Genomic DNA, 26,057 nt, shown 5'->3' with positions numbered 1-26,057 from the left:
AGTCCTCAACTAATTGAGTCATACCGCATAGAAACAGGCCCTTCGGTCCTTCTGTACTCATCCTGTTAACCAGTATTTGGTCTTCTAACCCTCAGTGATTCAATGTTCATTCACTTGCTGGTGAAGACTTGGGCTGATTTATATTTTTTTGATCTCATTTGAGGCTTAAGTACCATCATCTGTTAACTCAAATTTGATGCTGTGCCAGTTACTGCATTGCGAGAAATGAGATGACATGCTTTTTATATGAATTTGATTGAAAAGTTCAATACTGTGCAGGTGTGATCCAATGAAACAGGCAAAATTGGTGCTTTTATTTTGTTTGTGTGACATTGTACAGCTTCTACCTTCTGTCTGGAACTGTCCGCAATAGGTTTCGAGATGAGATGCTTTATATCAAGTGAATGTACGTTTCTTATGTTTTTCACATTACTGGACCATTAGTGAGTAACTTGTATATGAAATTATGTTTCATACTGATGTAATACTGTTTACAGTACAGAATTAGACTGTAATCCAGCAGTCCTTGCTCATTTATCTTCAAAGCTTCTGTCTACTCTTCTTGCTGCCTCTGAAAAGCTGTCAGCCTAATCAAACTCCCTACCCACCCTGGACATTCTCTCTCCCCCCCCTCCCCCCCACCCCAACCTTCTTGCTGATATTGCTTGTAAATTGTGGGAACAGTTCTGTGATGGGGCAAGTGAAGTTGAGAGAAGATATCCCCTCTGGTTCAAGACCCTGATGGTTTAGGGGCAATAACTGTTCCTGACCTGGTGGTGTGAGTCCTGAGGCTCCTGTATCACCTTCCTGATGGCAGCAGCGAGAAGAGAGCCTGGCCTGGGTGGTGGGGGTCCCTGATGATGGATGCTGATTTCCTGTGACAGCGCTCCGTGTAGATGTGTTCAGTAGTGGGGAGGGCTTTACCCGTGATGGTCTGGGTTGTATCCACTACTTTTTGCAAGATTTTCTGTTCAAGGGCTTTGGTGTTTCCATACCAGGCTGTGATGCAGCCTGTCAATATACTCTTCATCGCACATCTATAGAAGTTGTGGGCCGAAGAACCTGTCCCTGTGCTGTACTGCTCTACATTCTGTTCATTCTACAACACATTTCTCCCTCTTAAAACTTGCTGGGTTGCCTCTGAAACCTATTGGGCACTCAGTGGCCCTGTTCTAATAAATTATATGACAGTGATGCCATTTGATAAAAGTAGTTCTCTTTAATCTGGCAAGTGTAGGGCATCTAGCCCGTAAAGCCTGCTCCGCCATTCAATAAGATCCTGGCTGATCTGGCCATGGACTCATCTCCACCTGTCTACCTTTTCTCCATAACCCTTAATTCCCCTACTTTGCAAAAATCTATCCAACCTTGTCTTAAATATATTTACTGAGGTAGCCTCCACTGCTTCATTGGGCAGAGAATTCCACAGATTCACCACTCTCTGGGACAAGCAGTTCCTCCTCATCTCACTCTAAATCTACACCCCTGAATCTTTAGGCTCTATCCACAATGATTCTACACCTTCTGATCCTATGTCACCTCTTTCTAATGATTTGATTTCATTTTTTACCAACAGAGCAATGCTGTACCCTCTGCCTTCCTGCCTGTCCTTTTGATACAAAGTGTATCCATGGACATTAAGCTCCCAGCTATAATCTTCTTTCAGCCATGAATCAGTGATGCCTACAACATCATTCATGCCAATCTATAACTGTGCTGCAAGTTCTTTGTCCTTATTCCGTATGCTGCGCACATTCAAATATGACCCCTTCAGTCCTGTATTCACCCTTTACGATTTTGTTTGCCAATATAAAAGCCAAAGAGAGGGCACATAATAGAGCAAAAATCAGTGGGAGGTTAGATGATTGGAAAGCTTTTTTTTAAAAAAAACAAGGCAACTAAAAAGTAATTTAGAAGGTAACGATGGAATAAGAAAGTAATCTTGGGGCTGTGCCTGAATTAGATGGGAGCATCATTGTCCAAGTGACTTGTGATGTACATTGGATCCCAGTAGAGTTTCTAGGGACAGTATTAGAGGTCTTGTGTACTCTGGACATTGTTACCTTCTGCTGTAGCAGCTAGTGTTTCTGATGTCGTGCTGTATTTGGCTGCGCAAGAACACTATGAGCTGCTGGTAATGGACTCGTGGTTCAAAGCTGTCCCATAGCAAGGAGTTGACACCAAAGTAGAGGAAGGAGGAAGATTGGGAGGGGAGGCCATTGTGGAATGTTGTACAGTTTGTGTAATTAACCCAATCCAAGGGAGTGCCCATCAGGAGGAAAGGGAAATCCTGAAAGCTGTGTCAGTGTTGTGCATCTAACACTACAGATAGACTAAAGGTGGAGTCTGAGAACTGGCAGGAGAGCTTGGGGAGAGAGGGAAGGAGAGATCCAAATAGTTAAGCATGTGAGTACTTGAGCTGAGGAGTGCTGACATTGAAATAGTGAGGGGAAGTAAGCCCAAGAATTCTCACCCTGACACAAGATCACAGTAGACAAGATTTCCAACCAAAGCTATAATGTTGACATGAACAGGGTGTCTTTAAAGAGTCGACCCTTTCTGATTTGTTAAAGAACCTGTTTCCAACTCCTACGGATTTTATGATACACGTTTGATTTAAATTGCTTCTCTTGCTGTGTGTATGGCTCTTGGCAGAAATCCAGTAGTACCAGCCATACTGCAGATAGTGATAGTGAGAGCTTCCGAGTGATCCCTTGCTGCGCTCCATTCATTCACAAGTTCAGCCGGAGATTAGCATGACATCATAGCACTTCGGAATTGGATCAGTTTCTGGCACGAGTCACTGAATTGTTAAGGAAGTCCCAATTGAGTGCGACCTGAGTGCTTGGTGAGTACATGCACCACCTGGTGCTGTGTGAACCTTGGGGAATGGGAAGCTTCCGAGTTCACTGACTGCTCAGTGTAGTTGTCTGGTCTCTTTTCAGAGCCATGTTGAATTACACTGCATGGCTGGGGAAAAGGAAGTGGAAGGAGAGGAGAGGAATCTGAGTCCTGATTCCCATCTCCTTAGCTGCTGCAAAAAAGTCCACAGACACTTGCAATCTGGGTGTCTAACATGAAGGATGGCCACCCTGCAAGGCTATGGTACTCTACCGAGTGTCTAAACCTTCACAAGAGGAAGGAGGATTGAGGCAGGGAGTTGGGGCAAACTCTTTCAAACATGCAACATTTGTAGTTTCTAGTTCTGAACCTATGAGGCATTTCTATTTGGAAACTTAGAGATACTTGGCCTGTATCTGTAGGTCCTCTGTAGCTTGTCGTGGTGTTGTCTCTTTCATTATTGACTGCTTGGAGATGTGTTGGACTGTTAGTCATCAAGGGCCTGTCTTCATCGAGTGGGTGAGGTCACCATAGTCAGACTGATACATAATCACTCTGTCACATATTGGCTCTGTACTTTGTGGTTGTTTTAGGAATTCCAGGAGGATAATTGTTGGGAATATCCAGGCATGGGCCACAGAGAGAGAGCTGTGTTACAAGTTGGGATTCCAGCTGTAATCATCTACGATCTTCCTAATCAGTGTAGTTCAGTCTGTGTGAAGTCATCAAAACATATTCTGAATTTAATGTTGGAGAAAATGCTCAGTGACTTTCAAATTGAAAACTGTGGAGGAGAGACCTCTTGTTCTTAACGGAGTGCTTTACTGTATGACCTCATCCCTTGGGTCCAGCAGCCCAAGCATTAGAACCTCTGTTTTCCCAGTCTGGTTTTTAAAACTTTGATCCTTCTTTTGAAATCCCAGTTAAATTGTCCAAAGTCCATTGGTTCAAAGGCATGAGTTTGAATCCCATTGCAGCAGCTGGGGAATATAAATTTAATTAATCAAATAAATCTAGATTTAGTAATGGTAACCATGAAACAACTAGATTGTTCTTTTGAAAAAAAACCATGTACCTCTCTAATATTCTTCAGTGGAGGAAATCTGTTTTTCTAAGGTGCAGGAGCCTCAGAAGTTGCACCATCAAGTTCAGGAACAGTTATTACCCCTCAACCATCAGGCTCTTGAACCAGAGGGGATAACTTCATTCAACTTCACTTTCCCCATCACTGAACTGTCTCACAACCTATGGACTCACTTTCAAGGACTCTTCATCCCATGTTCTTGATATTTATTGCTTATTTATTATTTCTTTTTTTCCCCTTTTTGTATTTGCACAGTCTTTTGGACGCTGTTTGTCTGCCCTGTTGTTCTGGTCTTTTATTCTATTCTGGTTATTGGACTTATTGAGTATGCCCACAAGAAAATGAATCTCAGAGTTGTATATGGTCACATATATGTACTTTGATAATAAATTTACTTCGAACATTTTGATCTTGTCTATGTGTGACTTCAGACCGTGCCATTCTTTTTGATTCTTGTATACCTGTTGTGTTTGGCGCAGTTAGGGATGGGCAATAAATACTGGCTAGCCCAATGTCACTAACATCCCATGAGTGAATTCAAAATACCTGTTCCTGCTTTAAACTTGGGACATTTTCCACGTTAAAGGTGCTATATAAACACAAGCTCGTTTAGTGGTTGGAAGAAATGGAAGGCCAGCTCTGAGGTTAACCCAGAATTATTATGTGAATCAGGCAAATAAATTGATAAAAAGCCAGATGATATTGCTACAGAATCATACAAAAATCAAATTCCAAACTGATGGACATACACTTGAGTGACATTTCCTAATTTTATAATGAAGGAAAATCCACAGCTTTGTCTCTGTTTTGATTCCATTCTCTTTTGTTAGTAATGTGTGGTATTTGTAGTTTTTTACTGAATCAAGATCAAACCTGCTTAAGAAAATATGCACCATGGAATGTTCAGGATAGAGTGTGGCTTGTGTCAACTGAGTAGTTACTGTGCGTTATAGCAAGACCTGACAGGTTTTAGGACCCAGAGGGCACCACAGCTTGTTGGGATCCACTCATTTCCTCTCTTAGCTGTTTTTATCCCTGACTGATCATGGCTGCAAGGAAACCCAACCCATGTTTCTCTGCTTCAATGCAACTGAGATGGATTATCTGTCATGCTTTTTGCTTCAACTGCATTTCAGTAAACCCCTATGTTTTGCTTTCACACACCAGCAGAAGTAAATTTGAACAATTTTCTACCAGCAATTACTCTGAGATCCCTCTCTACCTTCCTGAAAGTTCCTGGAATTGTTTCAGTTGTCACAGAGGGGAAATTAATCTGTGGAGTGTCAGACTGCATGCTCCTGAATTATAACATTACTAATTTGGGGAAAAATGCTCATTGTCTGAATTCTTTCAAATGTGTGACTCACGGCAGTTCCCTCCCCCCAACACTTCCTTAATTAGCAGTGTGAAGTGCATATTTGAATAAAACTTTATTAATGCAATAGTGATGAATCATCAATGCTTTTTGCTTTCCTCCATTACAGGCCCAGTGCTATGTTGTGTAAAGAGTTTCACTGTCTTCCCCCACCCCTATCCCACCTCCTATCTTTCTCCATATTAGTCTTTTGTAATAACTGTATAATTATAACCTCAGTGGCCAGGGAGGGGCAGGATGCAAATGAATAATGTTGTATATTTTACAGATTCAGAAGCCCACTGTCCTTCAGACTGACTTTAATTGGCAGTAAAAGAAGAATGCATATTTAAACCCTTTTTAATACACAAGTTGAGAATTAAGTGTTTATTTTCCTGTTTATGTGTGGGCTTTTAAATGGGAGGACACATTTCTGCCAGTTAACCATCTTTTTCTGTAAGAACTTTGAGTATTTCCATCTCTTATGTTGGATTAGCAGAATTGAGAGTCTTTTTGATTTGAAGAGTTTAGCCCAATCTTCTCCACCTCCTATCTTTCACCATTTCCTTATTTAACATAAGCAGTTTTGTCAAAAGTCTGGAAACCTTTGGGTGGGGGGAGGCAGTGGTAGGGAAGTACTGACTTCTTGTGTTACAACAGGACATTGACAGGATGCAGAGCTCGGCTGAGAAGTGGCAGATGGAGTTCAATCCGGAAAAGTGTGAAGTGATTCACTTTGGAAGGTCAAACTTAAAAGTTAACGGCAGGATTCTTTGCAGTGTGACAGAACAGAAGAATCTTTGGGTCCAAGTCCATAGCTCCCTCAAAGTTGCCACACAAGTTGAAAGGGGGGTTAAGAAGGCATATAGTGGTTGGCCTTCATTAGTTGGGGGATTGAATATAAGAGCCAAGAAGTTATGTTGCAGCTCTATAAAACCCTGGTTAGACCACACGTGGAGTATTGTGTTCAGTTCTGGTTGCCTCATTATAGGAGGGATGTGAAAGCTTTAGAGAGGGTGCAGAGGAGATTTACCAGGATGCTGTCTGGATTAGAGAGCATGTTGTATAAAGATAGGTTGAGTGAGCTAGGACTTTTCTCTTTGGAACAAAGGAAGATGAGAGGTGGCTTGGTAAAGGTACTCTTATCAAGGGCAGAAATGGCTAATACGAGAGGGCATAACTTTAAGGTGTTTGGAGGAAAGTATAGGGGGATGTCAGAAGTAGGTTTTATGACACAGAGCAGTGGGTGCATGGAATGTGCTGCTAGTGGTGGTGGTGGTAGGGGCAGATATGTTAAAGAGGTTTAAGAGACTCTTAGATAGGCATGTAGATAAATGTAGGCTATGTGGGAGGGAGGCTATTGCTGCCAAAGGTTCACCTACTAAATACTGACTTGAAGACGGTGAGTAATTATGCTTGTGTTTTTTAATTGTAATAAACCTAAACCAATTTGTAGAGATCTGATTTTACTTTGACATGAAAAAGTATTTTTCTGTTAATTAGTGTCAAAAAAAAGCCAAATGAAATCCACTGAATCAATGTTGTAAAACGATAAAACATGAAAACTTCTGGGGGGGGGGGTGAATACTTTTTATAGGCACTGTATAAAGTAAACACCACTGAGCCAGGCCTTGGGCCCAGCTGGCCTATGCTGAGTATTGTCCTTGGGGTTATAAAGTAAGAACAGCATGGAACCATGCCCTTTGGCCAGACTTGTCTACACTGACCAAGATACCCATTGCAGTTCTCTCGACTTCTCTTTCCTGAAGTCCACAATTAATTCCTTGGTCTTACTGATGTTGAGTGCAAGGTTGTTGTTGTGACATCACTCAACCAGCCGATCTATCTTGCTCCTCTATGCTTCCTCATTAAATCTCTGATTCTGCCAACAACCATGGTGTCATCAGTGAATTTATAGATGGCATTTGACCTCTGCCTAGCCACAGTCATGAGTGTAGAGCAGTGGGCTAAGCATGCATCCTTGAGGTTGAGTGTCAGTTTTGGGATTGATGTGCTCTGTAGTTACATAGCCTTCCAATTCATGTGATCAAGAGAGGAAAGTTGGGAGTAGGGGTTTTAAAATGTCAAGAAATAAAACATGAGCGAGGCCTGGACTAGTGAGCTGAGACATGAGTGCAGTTTCCTAGATCAGCAACTAGATCTGTGTGAAACCTACACCAGGGACAGATAACAGTTTTTTCCCTTGATGGACACTGATGTTCCACATTCGCATAAGTGAGCACTTTTTCAAAAAGGCAAGCTCACTAGTACTTGCTTTCTCTGAGTGGTTCCAGCTGTAGGTCGTTCACAATCGGGTCCACGAGGAACACCTTAGGAAGAATTGAAGCAAGGGGTCAAAAGGTGGCTTTGAGTTGTAGACTTGTACCCTGCTCTGATCCAAGTGCAGCTGTGTAAAATCTGTGAAGATTAACCTTGTATTTATCACCAGCATGTTATCATCTCAAGCTTTCAATGGGAGATTCTGCAAGCTCTGTGTGCTGGGTTCTGGCCACCTCATTATAGAAAGAATGTGGAACTTTTAGAGGGAGTACAGAGGAGATTTGCCAGGATGCTGCCTGAATTAGAGAATGTGTCTTATTAGGAAAGTTTGCGTGAGCTAGGGTTTTTCTGTTTGGAGCGAAGGAGGATGGGAGTTGACTTGATAGAGGTGTATAAGATGATAAGAGGCATTGATAAAAGTCGTCAGCCAGTGTGTTTTTCTCAGGGCAGAAATGGTTAATACGAGAGGGCATAATTTTAAGGAGGTTGGAGGAAAGAATAGCAGGGATGTCAGGTAGGTTTTGTTTTACAGAGCGGGTGCATTGAAGATGCTGCGGGTGGTGGTGGGAGAGGCAGATGCAATTGGGACATTAAGAAACTCTTAGATAGACACGTAGCTGATAGAAAAATGGAGACCGTGGGAGGGAAGGGTCAGATTGAGCTTGGAGTGGGTTAAAGGGTCGACACAACGTTGTGGGCCAAAGGGCCTGTTCTATGTTTTATCTTGTGTAAAGTAAGATAGTTGGATGAACTGGAAATCCAAATGAAAGTCTGGTATAGTCGTAGAGCAGGGAAACAAGCCTTTCAGCCCACTGAGTCTGCTGTGCTGACCAGACCACCATTTACACAAATCCCTCGAATCTGTTTTGCACTGGCTCCAATGATGGTGAATGTAACATGGCACAGGGACCCAGATGTGGCCTTTGATCAGTGGCCCTGTTTTCCAGGATTAGGAGGGCTAAAAGCACCTCTGGATTGTTATCCAGTTTGCTGCCGATTGAGCCTGTGTGGGGTTCAGCTGAGGGCAAACTCAGGCTTGGCTGTTAACTGCTGTATAATCAAGTAGATCACTCACTGGTAGATGAGGCAAACAGTTATTCAAGCAAGGCAGGTTGGATTGCTGACAGCAGTGGCATCATGAAAAGGCTAATAATGTTCCGTGCCAGTGCACTTTATGCAGCCAGCAATGACTTGCATTTATATCGTGCCTTTATTGGGATAAATATCAGTACTGAGCTGTGTAACAATGTATTAGAAGTGATGAGCCAATGCTGGATCTAAAGTACAGTACATGCTTTAAGGAGAGATTTAAAAGAGAAAACAGTACACAAAAGGCTTTAAACACGAGATTCTGCAGATCTTGAGCAACACTCACTCGATGCTGCAGGAACTCAGCAAGTTGGGCAGCATCTGCGGAGGGGAATGTACAGTTGACCTTTCTGGTGAAGGATCTTAGCCCTAAAGGTCAACTGTTAATTCCCTCCATAGGTGCTGCTTGACTTGCTGAATTCCTCCTGCATCTAGTGTGTATTAATTGCTTTTGTTTTTCACCTTTCCGAGCACTGATTTCTTCGTCTAAGTGTATTGGTTTAGTGCAGCTGGTTACTTAGCTGTGTGCAAGGCCTGGTAACTACAAGGGAAAACATAACATTGTCCCCAGCTTCCACCCCTCCTATCACATCTCCTTAGAGGAACTGCCACAGTATTAAGCATCCTGGACCCATCATATAAATATTATTGTGAAGAAAGCATAACAGTGCCTCTACTTCCTCAGGAGTCTGTGGAGATTCAACATCTCATCAAAAACCTTGGCAAACTTCTATAGATGTGTGGTGGAAAGTGTGCTGACTGGCTGCATTACAGTCTGGTGTGGGAACACCAATGCCTTTGCACAGAAAATCCTACAAAAGGTAGTACATTCAGCCCAGTATATCATGGGTATAGCCTTCCCAACCAATGAGCACATCTACATGAAACATTGTCCTAGAAAAGCAGCATCCATCATCAAAGATCCTCAGCACCCAGGCGATGCTCTCTTCTCGCTGCTGCCATCAGGTAGAAGGTACAAGAGCCTCAGGACTCACACCACCAGGTTCAAGAACAGTTACTACCCCTCAACCATCAGGCTCTTGAACAAAAGGAGATAACGACACTCATTCTTTTTCTGGTGTTCCCACAACCAATTATCTCACTTTAAGGGCTATTTGTCTTGTTATTTCATGCTCATTATTTATTGCTATTTATTTATACTTGCATTTGCACAGTTTGTCCACTGATCCTGTCTGACAGTTACTGCCCTATAGATTTGCTAGGTATGCCTGCAGAAAAAAGAATCTCAGGATTGTATGTGGTGACATGCATGTGCTCTGATTATTAATTTTACTTTGAACTTTGACCCATTGAAGAACTTTGACCTCATGGAAAACACGTGGGGAGTTGCAGACCTCCTAAGGTATGTTTTGGGAGAATGTTTTGACTTGATTAACACCCGAGAGGCAATGCTAGTGAGTTGCGATTAGATAGTGGAGGTGGTTTCAGGCATACTGTAAATAAACCAAGGCCACTGTACACTTTACTAATGGCTGCAGGGGTTAAGAAACACGAGTGCAAGGAAATTTCAAATTAGCTACAAATTACAAATGAGATTTTTCTTTCTACTTCTGCAGATCAGGATGAAATGTTAACAGGTAAAAAGACCAGCACAGTTATTATTCATCTACAAATGCTAGACCATCACCCTCCATACCCTCCCATCTATGTACTTATCCAACTTCTCTTAAGTATTGCAATCGAACCGAATCCACCTTGTTTCACACTTGCACTGCCCTCCAAGTGAAGAAGTTTCTCTTCAGGTTCCCTTTAAATATTTCACCTTTCACCATTAACCTATAACCTCATGTTCTAGTTTCACCCAACTCCAGGGAATAAAGTCTTAACCTGTTCAACCTCTCCCTATAACTCGGGTCCTCAAGTCCCGTCAACATCCTTGTCAATTTCCTCTGTACTCTTTCAATCTTATTGAGATCTTTCCTGTAGGTGGGTGACCAGAACTGCACACAGTATTCCAAATTAGGCCTCACCAACGTTAGATTATAAGGACACTCAGTCCTCGTTTATTGTCATTTAGAAATGCATACATTAAGAAATGATGCAATATTCCTCCAGAGTGATATCGCAAAAAAAAGGACAAACCAAAAACTTAACACTGACAAGACCACATAATTATAACATATAGTTACAGCGGTGCAAAGCAATACTGTAATTTGATAAAGAGCAGACCATGGGCATGGTAAAAAAAAAAAAAAAAGTCTCAAAGTTCTGATTGACTCCCGATAGTCCCGATAGCAGGCGGCAAAAGGGAGAAACTCTCCCTGCCATAAACCTCCAGGTGCCAACAACTGCCGGTGCATTGGAAGCACCCGACTACACCCAACAACATCTGATACAAATTCAATATAACATCCCACCTCCTGTACTCAACACTTTGATTTATGAAGGACAATGTGCCAAGAGCTTTCTTTATGACCCTATCTATTTGTGACACCACTTTTAACGAATTATGTACCTGTATCCTCAGATCCCTTTGGTCTACCACACACCTCAGTGTTCTACCACTCACTGTGTATGACCTACCCTGGTTTGTCTTTCCCAAAGTGCAACACCTCACACCTGTCTGCATTAAATTCCATCTGCCAACTAGCTGGAGGAGTGCTTGTGTTTCTCAAGAATGTCACTAGTATACCTTGCAACAGTGGTTCCCAAGCTTTCTAGATGGAAGGTCCACATGTTAAAACACCCTTGCCTCCTCAGCAATAAATACTTGGCAATAGGTGGATGATGGCACAGGCCACTTTTAAGGAGTTAGGACAGTCCTGACGATAATTGGGTTCAGTGTGCCAATTTTTTTGTTTGTTGAGCTACATTGTCTCAATGGTGTTAAAGCCACATGAAGTTTTTCTCCTTCCGCCTCATCCGCAGAGCAATGGGAACCGTTGGCCTGAAATCCTCACTAACTTTCTTTAAGGTCCTTCAGCAAGATTCAGAGCCTCTGTGCAGGGAGGGTCTAGGGTAAGGTTAGACCAGGGAACAAGAGGAGGGGAGAGAAAAGATTGGCAAGAAAATATTCCACTGGGATAGTCCGTTCATTGGCAAATTTCATATAGCTTAATATGGGTACTGGTCACAACAGGCTTTGGGTATGAATACATTCGTAATGAGGTTACCAGTTGTGAATAGCTGTGGTTCACCAGGCCAACTTCAACCCAATAGGGAATGCAGTATCTATATTTTACAATGAATGATAATTATCCTATGTGGTTGGTGGGATTCAGAGCTTCCAGAGCTACTATTAACAGCAACCAGAAAGCACAGTATTTCTTTACGAATCAAATAATACTGGTTCTACATTCTCTCAAAAAGGAATTCAGCACTTCTGATTTACACCATGATTTTACAAATAAATGTTCCAAGACTATAATTAATTTCAATGGCAGTCCAGGATTGGAAAGTGTAGAGGTTGTAGGGGTTATGGTTCCTAGACTGGAAAGTAATTTATTTTGTGGGTGTTACTGGCAAAGCCAGATTTTACTGTCCCTCACCATAGGTCTTGATTGGGGAGGGGTGCATGGGGTGAATCACCACCTTATCCACTGCAGTCCATGTGATTCCACAGCGCAGATGTGGAGGGAAGTCCAGGATTTGGACCTAGTAATGAAGGACCACTGATATATTTCCAATTCAGGCTGATCTGTGACTTCAAAGTTCAAAGTAAATGTACTGTCGAAGTCAGTATATGTTACCATGAACTACCTTGAGATTCATTTTCTTACTGGCATTTGCAGGAAAGATAAAGAAATACAATATAATTTATGAAAAACTATACCAACTGTGGGTCCATCAACCAGCAAGCTGTGTGATCAATCCTACTGAAAATTGGGTTGTTACTCTGGGCCATGAGTACAGTGGCAGTTCCCAATAGTGATGTGGGTTGTGTAGGAGCTGGGGGTGATATTGAACTTTTCCAGGGCAATGGTAGGAATTTGCAAAGCTAGGACTAGGCAGGCTTATAATGTGGGGCTTAGAGCAACTTCCTACTTCATCCTCCAATGATAGAACATAGAAAACCGACAGCACAATACAGGCCCTTCGGCCCACAATGCTGTGCCGAATATGTACTTACTTAGAACATAGGACATAGAATAGTACAGCACAGTACAGGCCCTTCGGCCCACAATGTTGTGCGGACCCTCAAACCCTGCCTCCCATATAAGCCCCCACCTTAAATTCCTCCATATACCTGTCTAGTAGTCTCTTAAACTTCACGAGTGTATCTGCCTCCACCACTGACTCAGGCAGTGCATTCCACGCACCAACCACTCTCTGTGTAAAAAACCTTCCTCTAATATCCCCCTTGAACTTCCCACCCCTTACCTTAAACCCATGTCCTCTTGTATTGAGCAGTGGTGCCCTGGGGAAGAGGCGCTGGCTATCCACTCTATCTATTCCTCTTATTATCTTGTATCCTCTATCATGTCTCCTCTCATCCTCCTCCTCTCCAAAGAGTAAAGCCCTAGCTCCCTTAATCTCTGATCATAATGCATACTTTCTAAACCAGGCAGCAATACTTTAGAAATTACCTAGGGTTACCCATAGCCCTGTATTTTTCTAAGCTCCATGTACCTATCCAGGAGTCTCTTAAAAGACCCTATCGTTTCTGCCTCCACCACCGTCGCCAGCAGCCCATTCCACACACTCACCAGTCTCTGCGTAAAAGAAACTTACTCCTGACACCTCCTCTTACCTTCTTCCAAGCACGTTAAAACTGTGCCCTCTCATGTTAGCCATTTCAGCCCTGGGAAATGGGAAAACGCCTTTGACAATCCACACGATCAATGCCTCTCATCATCTTATACATCTCTATCAGGTCACCTCTCATCCTTCGCTGCTCCAAGGAGAAAAGGCTGAGTTCACTCAACCTATTCTCAGAAGGCATGTTCTCTAATCCAGGCAACATCCTTGTAAATCTCCTCTGCACCCTTTCTATGGTTTCAACATCCTTCCTGTAGTGAGGTGACCAGAACTGAGCACAGTACTCCAAGTGGGGTCTGACCAGGGTCCTATATAACTGCAACATTACCTTTTGGCTCCTAAACTCAATCCCATGATTGATGAAAGCCAATGCACCGTATGCCTTCTTAACCACAGAGTCAACCTGTGCAACAGCTTTGAGTGTCCTATGGACTCGGACCTCAAGATCCCTCTGATCCTCCACACTGCCAAGAGTCTTACCATTAATACTATATTCTGTCATCATGCTTGACCTACCAAAATGAGCTACCTCACACTCACCTGGGTTGAACTCCATCTGCCACTTCTCAGCCCAATTTTGCGTCCTATTGATGTCCTACTGTAACCTCTGACAACCCTCCAGCTCTCCATGATATGGTGACATTGTAAGTGTCAGGGCCTTCACTAATTATCCGCCAGGCTTCACTGAGCACATTGCTACTATGACATTGACTTTCAATGACCCCCATTTACACTTAGTCAAGAGATTGCTTCCTGAGTCAGCTATGCATTCTAATCACCCAAGGAAACACTCATTTCCAGTGGCAGCAAGGGATTAAAATTTTAAACACAAGAGATTCTGCAGATGCTGGAAATCTAAAGCAACACACACAAACTGCTGAAGGAACTCAGCAGGTCAGGCACCAACTATGGAAATGAGTAAACAGTTGATGTTTTGGGCTGAGGCCCTTCATCAGGACTGGAAAGGAAGAGGGAAGATGCCAGAATAAGAAAGTGGAGGGAGGGGAAGGAGTACAACAAGAAAATGATAGGTGAAGCCAGGTGGGTGGGTGAGCAAGGACGAAGTAAAAAGCTGGGAGGTGATGGGTAGAAAAAGTAAAGGGCTAGAGAAGAAAGAATCTGATAGAAGAAGAGAGTGGACCATGGGAGAAAGGGAAAGAAAAGGGGTACCAGTGGAGGTAATAGGCAGGTAAGGGGAAGAGAAACTTCCTCTACCCAGTATCTTTTAGCAAATGTACATACAGTCGTTGGTGAATGAGATTGAGGACCTAAGGGCAAGATTGCTGTATAGGTGGGAAATAAGGAATTGCTATGTTCTGTGTTTCATGGAGATGCAGCTCACTCCAGACTTGCTGGATACGTCGAGAAAAACCTGAGGGTTTCTCGATACACAGTATGGACCGGACTGCTGATTTGGAGAAGGGGGTCTGTGTGGTGCTCAGACGCAGGGTCTTGTCACACTCTTGTTCCCCCAACCTAGAACGTCTAACAATTAAGTGCCACCATTCTACTTACCACGAGAGTTCTCCTCTGTGATCCTAACCACAGAGGGATCTTGGGGGTCTGAGTCCATAGGACACTCAAAGCTGTTGCACAGGTTGACTCTGTGGTTAAGAAAGCATACGGTGCATTAGCCTTCATCAATCGTGGGATTGAGTTTAGGAGCCAAGAGGTAATGTTGCAGCTATATAGGACCCTGGTCAGACCCCACTTGGAGTACTGTGCTCAGTTGTGGTCACCTCACTACAGGAAGGATGTGGAAACCATAGAAAGGGTGCAGAGGAGATTTACAAGGATGTTGCCTGGATTGGGGAGCATGTCTGATGAGAATAGGTTGAGTGAACTCGGCCTTTTCTCCTTGGAGCGGCGGAGGATGAGAGGTGACCTGATAGAGGTGTATAAGATGATGAGAGGTATTGATCATGTGGATAGGCAGAGGCTTTTTCCCAGGGCTGAAATGGCTAACACGAGAGGGCACAGCTTTAAGGTGCCTTAGAATTAGGTACAGAGGAGATGTCAGGGGCAAGTTTTTCACACAGAGTGGTGGGTGTGTGGAATGCACTGCCAGTGACGGTGGTAGAGGCGGATAGAATAGAATCTCTTTTAAGAGACACTTAGGTAGGAACATGGAACTTAGAAAAATAGAGGGCTATGCAGTAGGGAAATTCTAGGCAGTTTCTAGAGTAGGTTACATGGTTGGCACAACATTGTGGGCCGAAGGGCCTGTAATGTGCTGTAGATTTCTATGTTCTATGTTCATATCACCTGCAGCACCGGGGGTCCCAATGATTTCAACCACTGCTATACTATGATTAGGAATACCTACTGTTTCATACCTAGACTGCATTTCAGGAAATCTGACTGCTTGACTGTCCTCCTACCTGTATACAAGTAGAGGCTAAAGAGCAAGGTTCCAGCAACAAGGACAACAGAAAGGTTGTCATGGGAGGCAGAGGAGTGGGTACGGGATTGCTTTGAGTGGGTGAATTGGGCCATGTTCAAGGACTGATCTGTGGATCTGAACAAATACACCATGGTTGTCATGGACTTCATAAAAACAGTTGTAGACGAGTATGTCCTCACAAAATCATTCAGAGTCTTCCCCAACCAGAAGCTCTGGATGAACGATGAGATCCACAATCAGCTGAGGGCCAGATCAGTGGTATTCAGGTCTGGTGATCAAGCAAAATAAAAACGTCCAGGTACTTACCAGGACATGTGCAAAGCCATTTCATGTGCAAAGTAGCAATTCCAGACCATTTTTTTTTCTTATGTATTTGCACAGTTTGTTGTTTTTTTGTTGAGGGCAGCCTTTTGTTGATTTTATTGCATTTCTTGTATTTACTATGAATGCCTGCAAAAAATGATAAGGTTATATATGGTGACATGCATGTTTTTGATCATAAATTTGCTTTGAACTTGAACTTTGGCTCTCCCCTTACCTCTTTCTGAAGTTCAGAGTGGGGAATTGAAAAGTGGAGGGGGGAGAGATGGAAAAGTTACTGGAAGTTGGAAAAATCAATATTCAGGCCATCTGGTTGGAGGCTACCATTATGAGGTATTGCTTCTCCAACCTGAGAGTGGCCTCATCGTGGCAATAGAGGTGGGCATGGACAGACATATTGGAATGGGAATGAGGATTGGAATTAAAATGATTGGCCACTAGGAAATCCTGCTCTTTGCAGATGGAGTGAAAGTCTTTGACAAAGTGGTCCCCCAATGTACGTCAGGTCTCATCGATGTAGAGGAGGCCACATCAGAAACACCAGACACAATAAATGACCCCAACAGATTTGCTGGTGAAGTGTTGCCTCACCTGGAAGGACTTTTTGGGGCCCTGAATGGAGGTGAGGGAGGAGATGAATGGGCAGGTGTAGCACTTCTGCCACATGTAGTGGTGCCAGGAGGGAAATTAGTGGGGAGGGACAAACGGACAAAGGAATCACAGAGAGGGAGGATCACTGTGGAAAGCAGCAAGTGGGGGAACATAAAGATGCCTTTGGTGATAGGGTCCCATTGAAGATGGTGGAAGTGGTGGAGAACATTGTGCTGGATGTGAAGGCTCATGGGGTGGTAGGTGAGGGCAAGAGAAACTCTATCACTCTTAAGATGGCAGGAAGATGGGGCGAGGGCAGATGTCCAGGAGATGGAGGAGTTGCAAATCAGAGCAGTATCAATGGTTGAAGAATGGAAATCCCATTCTTTGAGGAAGCAGGACATCTCTGATGTTCTGGAAAGAAAAGCCTCATCCTGAGAACAGATTTATTTATTTACTTATATATTTATTGAGATACAGTGTGGAATAGGTCCTTCGAGCTGGACTGCCCAGCAACCCCCGATTTAATCCTAAACTAATCACGGGACAATTTACAATGACCAATTAACCTATTAACCAGTACGTCTTTGGACTATGGGAGGAAACCGGAGCAAACTCTCATATTTCACAGAATTGAACTTTGAACTCTGATGCCTCGAGCTGTGATAGTGTTGCACTAACTGCTATGCTACAGATGCAGTGGATTTGAAGGAACTGAGAAAGCGGAACAGCATTTTTATAGGAGACAAGGTGGGCAGAGGTGCAGTGGGAGTCGCTAGGTTTGTAAAATATATCAGTAGATAGTTTGTCTCTAGAGATGGAGACAGAGATCAAAAAAGGAGAGGGAGGTGTCAGAAATGGACCAAGTTAAAGTTTCCCCAGTTTGTGCCTTTTATTACTTAGCATTGGCCTGTCACAGTGGTAGAAGAAAAAAATACAAATGCTGGGAATCTGAAATAAGAGCAGAAAATGCTGAAAATTCTCAAATGGGTCAGGCAGCATCTGTGGGAAGAAAACAGCTAAAATTGAAGATCCTTTGTCATAGTGGTTGTTGTGTGCAAATTATTGGGTCAGCTTATAAGCTGCTTCCATGTTCTCAGAAGTGAATTGAGTGAAAATCTTGTGGAAATAAATTAGTGCATAATCTGTAGTTTACTGTATAAATGTAATGATCATGCCCTTGCAAAACACAAAATCAAGGGTGCAACAAATCAGACACACACTATACTGAAATAACAGAAAATGTTGGAAATACTCGGTGTCTGTGGAAATGGAGTCAAGGGTCTTTGACCTGAAATATTAACAGTGTTTCTCTTTGAGTGTTTCTGTCATTTTTAAAATTCTTTTTTCACATTTCCTGCATCTGCAGCTTTTATGTTTTATTACCACAGCACCCTGACTTGGAAATAAAGACCATCACTGGGTCTAAATTTGGGAATTCCCTCCCTAACAAATCTGTGGGAGCACCTTCATCAGAAAGACTGCTGCAGTTCAAGAAGCCAGCTCCCCACCATCTTCTCAAGAGCAACAAGGCAATAAAAGAATAAAATGAATAAAAACACTCGTCACTGGCTGCTTCTCCAATCTCGAGAAAGACTGACAAAGAGAGCTGAGTCATCCTCTGTTTTGCCACCCACGGCAGAAGCTGTGGAGGGAAATGTTTGCAGTGACAACGTTTACTGCAAGTTTCTGCCATTGCATTTTCATTTTTCCTGCACGTACCCAGGTACCTGGTGGTTCTTGTCAACGGGAGCACAGCACAGGGCAGCTTTAAAGGCAGCTATCCAGAACAATTGGTCAGTGCCATTTTTTTTCTCTTGGGTAGATGGAGCGATAGTTTTTTTAATTGTGCAGGTGATCTGCTGAACTGCATGACAACGTAAACTGTGTGGCAAAGCAGGTTTGCATGCAGCTCACTCCACCGAGCCCCTTTAAGAACCATTGCCAGCAGCTGATAGATGGTGGTGGTTTTGGTTGGGAGAGTGACTCACTGTGATCTGAGGACAGAAGTTCTTTATTGTTCAGGTCTGCGGAGCAAGCTATTAATCATCATTCTTATCTGCTCAGAGAGTGCTGCAACTACATTGTTGACTCTTAACCCTATTAGCCCTAAGCTGCTGGTCACTCAGTCAATATCCTTGTAAATTATCGGCCTGCCTTCAGGTTTGTGCTATTTTTTGAACCTCTTGGCTCCTTAAATTCGCACCTACCTTTTCATCAGCACAAGAGATTCTGCGAGTGTTGGTAATCTTGAGAAACACAAAATGCTTGGGGCCATCAGCGGAAAACATCAACTGTTTATTCCCCATCTTTGATGCTGCCTGACCTGCTGAGTTCATCCAGCACTTTGTGTGTGTTGCTCACCTTTTTGTTCTTTTTTTTAGTCATGTAACCACCACTACCCCACTTTAGGCCTCTCTGCAGCTATTGATGTAATCAATGTTCAAAGTAACTTCATTATCAATTTATTATCTATATTGACTTAATTATATATGTTATAAACTTATTATATACAGTATGTTACCATTCATTTTCTTGCAGGCATTTCTAGGAAAAAAGAAATACAATAGAATTTAGGAAAAACTGTACATTGACAAAAACTGAGAAACATCAATGGCAATAGAGAACATGAGTTGTAAAGATTTCTTGAAAGTGAGCCGGTAGGCCATAGAATCAGAGTAGTGGTGAATGAAGTTATCCACGCTGGTTCAGGAGCTTGCTGCTTATAAGGTAGTGATAACTGCTCCTGAACCTGGTGGCTTCTGTTACCTCCTGCCTGATGGTAGTAGCGAGAAGAGTCAGTTACTGCAAGTTTCTTCTCTGTTGCTCAGTTCTTCATCATCTGCTGGTGACGGTTCTTAACAAGACATATTGGGGGAAACGTATGTGATTACTTCCACTAGTCAGGGCAAAAAAAAAAAATCTCTCTTGTTCATTTTGACTCCATTTGTAACTTGGGTCTCGGCCCAAAACTCTGACTTCCTGTCAGATTGCCGGCAGGTGGTAAGAGTGGGCTCCCTCACCTCTGCCCCTCTGACTCTCAATGCAGGTGCCCTTCAGGGTTGTGTACTAAGTCCCCTCCTTTACTCTTGTGTATACTCATGACCCTGTTGCCACCAACAGCTTTAATCTGCTAATTAAATTTGCAGACAACACTACATTGCCCTAATTTCAAATAACAATGAGGTGGCCTACAGGGAGGAAGTCATCACCCTGACACAGTGGTGCCAAAAATACAACCTCTCCCTCAACATCGCAAAAACAAAGGAGGGGTTGTGGATTACAGGAAGAATGAAGACAGGCTAACCCCTATTGACATCAATAGATCTGAGGTTGAGAGGGTGAACAGCTTTAAGTTCGTTGGTGTACACGTCATCGAGGACCTCATATGGTCTGCACACACCAGCTGTGTGGTGAAAACGGCAGAACACTACAGGGGCACAATTGAGAGCATCCTGACTGGCTGCATCACTGCCTGGTATGGGAACTGTACCTCCCTCAATCACAGGGCTCTACAGAGAGTGGTGCGGACAACCCAGCGCATCTGTAGTTGTGAACTTCCCATGATTCAGGACATTTACAAGGATAGGTGTGTAAAAAGGGCCCATAGCATCATTGGGGACTGAGTCACCCCAACCACAAACTGTTCCAGCTGCTACCATCTGGGAAATGGTACCACAGCATAAAAGCCAGGACCAACAGGCTCCAGGACAGCTTCTTCCACCAGACTGCTTAATTCATGCTGATGCAACTGTATTTCTATGTTACATTGACTGTCCTGTTGTACATAATATCTATTATAAATTGCACATTTAGACAGATGTAACACAAAGATTTTTACTCCTCATGTATATGAAGTATGTAAGTAATAAAGTCAATTCAATTCAGTTATTCCTTTCCATAGCCTTGCTGAGTCCTCCAACATTTTGTGTGTGTTACTCTGGATTTCCAGCATCTGCAGAATCTCTTGTGTTTGAGACTCTGCATTGGTATCTGCAGAATTCCCCGAGGCTGTTGTCTTTGGCTCTGTTCACCCTCCAGTCAAACACGTTCACCTAAATCCTCTATCCCTTGGTGATGTCATCTATGGGGTGTCAGGGTTCAGGCTTCACACCCCCATGGCCTGTTGTTCTCAACTTAAGTTGACCTTCTCCAATTCAACAACCAGTCCCCAGAAACCTGTTCTTCCATCTGCTTGCGCGCCACGTCTTGGACGCCCTTGAACTTTCATTGGAGAATTGGCTACAGGCAGCTTATCCCCCACACTCTCTTTAAACATGTCCTAGGCCATCACAATAGCGTAGCGTAGTGATATGCTTTACAGCACCATCGATCACAGATTGGGATTCATTTCCCGCTGTTGTCTGTAAGGAGTTTGTACGTTCTTCCTGTATCCACATGAGCTTTCTCCGAGCCTTCCAGTTTCTTCCCACGTTGCAAAGATGTACAGGTTAGGTTTTGTAAGTTGTGGGCATGCTATGTAGACGCACTTGTGGACTGCTCTTGTTACATCCTCAAACTGTGGTCCTTGGTGCAAAGATTTCACTGGATGTTTCAATGTACATGTGACAAATATAGCTCATCTTTTATCCTTCTTTCTTGCTTTCCTTTGTCCAAGATTTCAACCAATCTCCAGGTCTTTCTCAGTGTGCAATTTTCTCTGATTATCCTTGTGTAAGACATCTTGGGATAATTTTCTATGTTATCACTACTAGGCAGTTGCAAATTGTTGTCATTTCCTAGAACCCTACTGACAGCAGCTGCCTATTTTAGCCAACTTCTCAAATCAGAGATGCGAAAAGGGACAGCAATCAACTCTTGGGATCCACGTTTGCTTTACGCTCTCTGCCTGGAAATCCTTGAGCAAAGATGAACCAGTTTTTTAAAAAACGTAAATCAGCTCGTGTTTGAATAGGTTATGGGCCGGTATATTGGAACCCAGAGATCACTCAAGGAAATACTTTATAGGATAGCACGGGAGCATATCTGATACTGTTTCACGGTGCCAGTGAGACTAGTTTGATCCTGGCTTCTGATGCTGTCTGTGTATAGCTTGCACGTTCTCCCTTCAAAACTCCACATTTTCCTGAGTGCTCTGGTTTCTTCCTACGTCCCATAGATGTGCAGGTAGGTTAATTGGCCTCTGTAAATTGTGTGCGTGTGTACGCACGTGTGTGTGTGTGTGTGTGTGTGTTGCATCTGAGGAGTGGGGAGAGTTGGTTGCAGGGAAAATTGGTGGGGGGAATGGGTTTTCTGTCTGGGCCAGCATAGACTCAGTGGGCTGAATGACCTCCTATATCAGGGAATTTACATTGAAGCCTTTTGTTGGATCTCTGTTATTTTTCTGATCCTTGGGGCTCTTCTGGGGGTCAAGAATGGTGAGTCTTAATTCTTACTGAACATTTATTTAAAAGTTTAAACAAACATACAAATACTAAGCAAACTAAGTGAAGCGCTAAGAAGGAAAGCAGAGAAGGCAAAGAGAAAAGAAAAAGATAGAAAGAAGATGGCGCCTCTGAAAAATCCATTACCTTTATAGTCGAGATAACAGAAAATTCCTTAGATAAGAATAAACCAATCACTGGCTGCACAATTGCATCACGTGGGTAATGTGCTAACTCTTAGCCAATGAAAAATGAGAAAGGTGATAAACAGTTAAATAACTGCTATACAGCTTTCTGCTAGTCAGTGGGGATGAACCACTACATACTGTGAATAGTACTTTTTTTTAAAAAAACAAGCTCGTGTATAAGTGATTAAACTATGACTTTAGTCGTACATTAATTCATCTAATATCTTGTAAAAAGTATTAAAAAATACAGTGGTTTCAAACATTTTATTTCTCTCTATGTATTCAGCTATGAACGGCGAGATTGATGTTAAGGGGGTGACACTTGACTCTGGAGCCACTACATCTGAGGCCTTTTCTCCAACATCAGCAACGAATGTTGAGGTGGCGAGCTCCCACCCCAACTCAATGAGCGGATATGACTTTTACTGGGACTGCGGACAGTACCAGGCCACAAACGCGGACATCCTCAAAGAGAAGGTGCTGCTGTCTCAGCTGCCGTCTCAAGGACAGCACCAGCCAACTGGTCCTTTTGAAGCTGCTATCAAAGATATCCCATTTGAGCCGCCTTCTGTACCCAAAGCACTGAAGTTGTACGATGACAGGACTAGCAGTTCTGGCAGTTTGGATTTTGATCCTTACAACTTGTGTTCTCCTCAAAAAATTCATTTTGACATGGTCCATGGAACACCGTCTTTCTCCCCAAACCCTGAGCTGACGAGGATTATGTTTGAAGAGGTTCACTCCTTCCCTTATCCCTTTGATCACCAGTATGGGCAATGCAACTCACAGCCACACCTGGTGGATCTTGAGGAAGCCGACCTGGATCTCTTCTGCAGCAAGGAGTATGAAGATGTTGTGGGGATGCTGAATAAAGAGTCAGGTATGGTTTATATGGAGGGAAAGGCAGCTGGAAGCTAAATGGTAGCAGTTGCATAGTGACCTCATAATTTGAGGCATGAGTTGAAATCCCACCATGGCAGCTAGAATCAGATATAGCAGTTAAGTATTGGGTTATTATTGTCACGTGTACCAAGATGCAGCCTTGCATACTGTTAGTACAGATCAAATCATTACACTGTGCATTGAGGTAGAATAAGGTGTAAAAGCTGTCGTAAAAATGCAGTGTAGGTAAATGATAAAGTGCAAGATCATAACAAGACTAGCTTCTTGTCTAGCCTTACCAGGTTTTAGAAGATTGAAAGCAATTAAACTTTATAATCATGATGGCACACCTAGACTGAACAAAGCAATAACTTTACATGGTATAATTATCCTATCGATTTAAAATGGGATATTCTTTAATTTCCCACAAGTGATTTTAAGTATTCAAAATTAAAGATTAGCCTAACAGTTGAGATGCCATGTCAAAGGAGACATTTCTCTGTTAAATGTTTTAAAATTAAAAGGGTGTACTAATGCTAGTTAGACTTTAAGGTGATCTGATTTCCAAAGACCAATTATTCCTTAGTTTCCCCAATGATTATGTTGCCAATCTATCAACAGTAAGCAGAATTGGGCTTGTTTTTTACTTAAACATTTTTGAGTTGCCCTTTGGCTTTTAATTTTTACCTGTTTTAACTTTGAGGTCATAAAGACAGAGAGGAAGGGTGGGGGGTTAGGACAGCACCCCTCCAATCACTCAGCAGTTCTGCTGTCAATCAAGCATTTTCAATCGTAAAGTCTAGAGCTTATGGTATTTATTGCCTGGAAGGCATTTTCAAGGTGAGCAGCTACTTTTGGGCTTGTTTTGGACAGCAGTGCTGCTCATGTACAAGAGTGCTGAGAGTGGAACAGAAAATGATCTTTTATCACTTACAAAGGAGTAGTGAGATCCAGTTTATCAGCAGAATAACCCACTGTACATTGCATTTCAATTTGCACTTGAAGTTGAACCAGGCAAAATTTACAAGTGAAAAGTGACATGATAAATTGTGAAAATCCGCTCTGGTTGGATCTTTTGAGCACATTCCAGAAGTGAATTGCTATCATTGACATTGACACTGACCATTTACGGTGCACTCCAGAACATGCATTAATTTCCCACACTGACAAGGTACCAATGAGTTAAGTGACAGATATCAGAGGCAGAGGGAATGAGTGATAAAAGAAGCGAACAGCAGAGAATGCAGTCAATCTGAGTCTAATAGTCATAGAAAACTGCAGCACAGAAACAGACCTATCTAGTCCATGCTGAACCACTTAAGCTACCTAGTTTCACCGACCTACACCTGGAGCATAGCCCTCCATACCCCTCCTATCCATGTCCAGTGGCTATAAAACATATTCACCTCCTCTCAGAAGTTTTTGTTTTTATTGTTTTACAACATTGAATCACAGTGGATTTACTTTGGCTTTTTTTGACACTGATCAACAGAAAAAGACTGGTTTGTGTCAAAATGAAAACAGGTCTCCTCAAAGGGATCTAAATTAATTATAAATATAAAACACAAAATAATTGATTGCATAAGTACTTATCCTCTTCAAGTCAGTATTTAGTAGATGCACCTTTGGCAGCAATTACAGCTTTGAGTCTGTGTGGATAGGTCTCTATCAGCTTTGCACATCTGGACACTGCAATTTTTCTCCATTCTTCTTTACAAAACTGCTCAAGCTCTGTCAGATTGCATGGGGATCATGAGTGAACAGCCCTTTTCAAGTCCCGCCACAGTTTCTCAATTGGATTGAGGTCTTGACTCTGACTTGGCCACTCCATGACATTAACTTTGTTGTTTTTAAGCCATTCCTGTGTAGCTTTAGTTTTATGCTTGGGATCATCGTCTTTTCTGGAAAACAAATCTTCTCCCAAGTTGCAATTCTGTTGCAGAATGTATCAGGTTTTCCTCCACGATTTCCCTGTATTTTGCTGCATTCATTTTATCCTCTTTCTTCACAAGCCTTCCAGGGCCTGCTGCAGAGAAGCATCCCCACAGCATGATGCAGCCACCACTATGCTTCACAGTAGGGATGGTGTGTTTTTGATGATGTGCAATGTTTGGCCTATGCCAAACATAGTGTTTAGTCTGATGGCCAAAAAGCTCAAATTTGGTTTCATCAGACCATAGAACCTTCTTCCAGCTGACTTCAACGTCTTCCACATGCCTTCTGGCAAACTTTAGCTGAGACTGCATGTGAGTTTTTTTCAACAGTGGCTTTCTCTGTGTCACTCTCCCATAAAGCTGCGATTGGTGAAGCACCTGGGCAACAGTTGTGGTATGTGCAGTTTCTCCCATCTCCGCTACTGAAGCTTGTAACTCCTCCAGAGTTGTCATAGGTCTCTTGGTGGCCTCCTTCACTAGTCCCCTTCTTGTACAGTCACTCAGTTTTTGAGGTTAGCCTGCTGTGGACAGATTTACAGCTGTGCCATATTCTTTCCATTCCTTGATGATTGACTTAACTGTACTCCAAAGACATTCAGTGACTTGGAAATTTTGTTGTATTCATCTTCTGACTTGTGCTTTTCAATAACCTTTTTGCAGAGTTGTTTGGAGTGTTCTTTTGTCTTCATCGTGTAGTTTTTTTTCCAAGGTACTGACTCATCAACAGTTGACCTTCCAGATACAGGTGTATTTTCACTACAGTCAATTGAAACACCTTGATTGCACAGGTCTCAAAAAACAGATCTCCATTTAACTAATTATGTGACTTCTGAATCCATTTGGCTGCACCAGTGATGATTTGGTGTGTCATATTAAAGGGGGTGAATACTTATGCAATCAATTATTTTGTGTTTCATATTTGTAATTAATTTAGATCACTTTGTAGAGATCTATTTTCACTGACACGAAAATTTTTTTTCCTGTTG

The 26,057-nt window shown here is 42.7% G+C and overlaps 1 protein-coding gene across 5 annotated transcripts in view; it reads left to right on the top strand.

Moving 5' to 3' along the window:
• LOC140191890 (bromodomain adjacent to zinc finger domain protein 2A-like) overlaps positions 1 to 26,057 on the top strand; it is a 140,395-nt gene that overhangs the window by 26,908 nt on the left and 87,430 nt on the right. For 3 of the 5 annotated variants that reach the window (XR_011883953.1, XM_072249715.1, XM_072249714.1), the window contains exon 2: positions 22,542 to 23,135. Coding sequence is in view for 4 of the 5 variants with exons in the window: in XM_072249714.1 (XP_072105815.1) it covers positions 22,542 to 23,135 (594 nt within the window). In the remaining variant the exon portion in view is untranslated. Of the gene's footprint in view, positions 1 to 6,605; positions 6,682 to 18,395; positions 18,480 to 22,541; positions 23,136 to 26,057 lie in introns of those variants that run through there. The other 2 variants (XM_072249717.1, XM_072249716.1) reach the window with 2 other exon arrangements.

Source organism: Mobula birostris, chromosome X (genome assembly GCF_030028105.1).
Source record: "Mobula birostris isolate sMobBir1 chromosome X, sMobBir1.hap1, whole genome shotgun sequence".
Classification (NCBI taxonomy): Eukaryota; Metazoa; Chordata; class Chondrichthyes; order Myliobatiformes; family Myliobatidae; genus Mobula; species Mobula birostris.
This window is presented reverse-complemented; position numbering and strand designations above follow the sequence as displayed.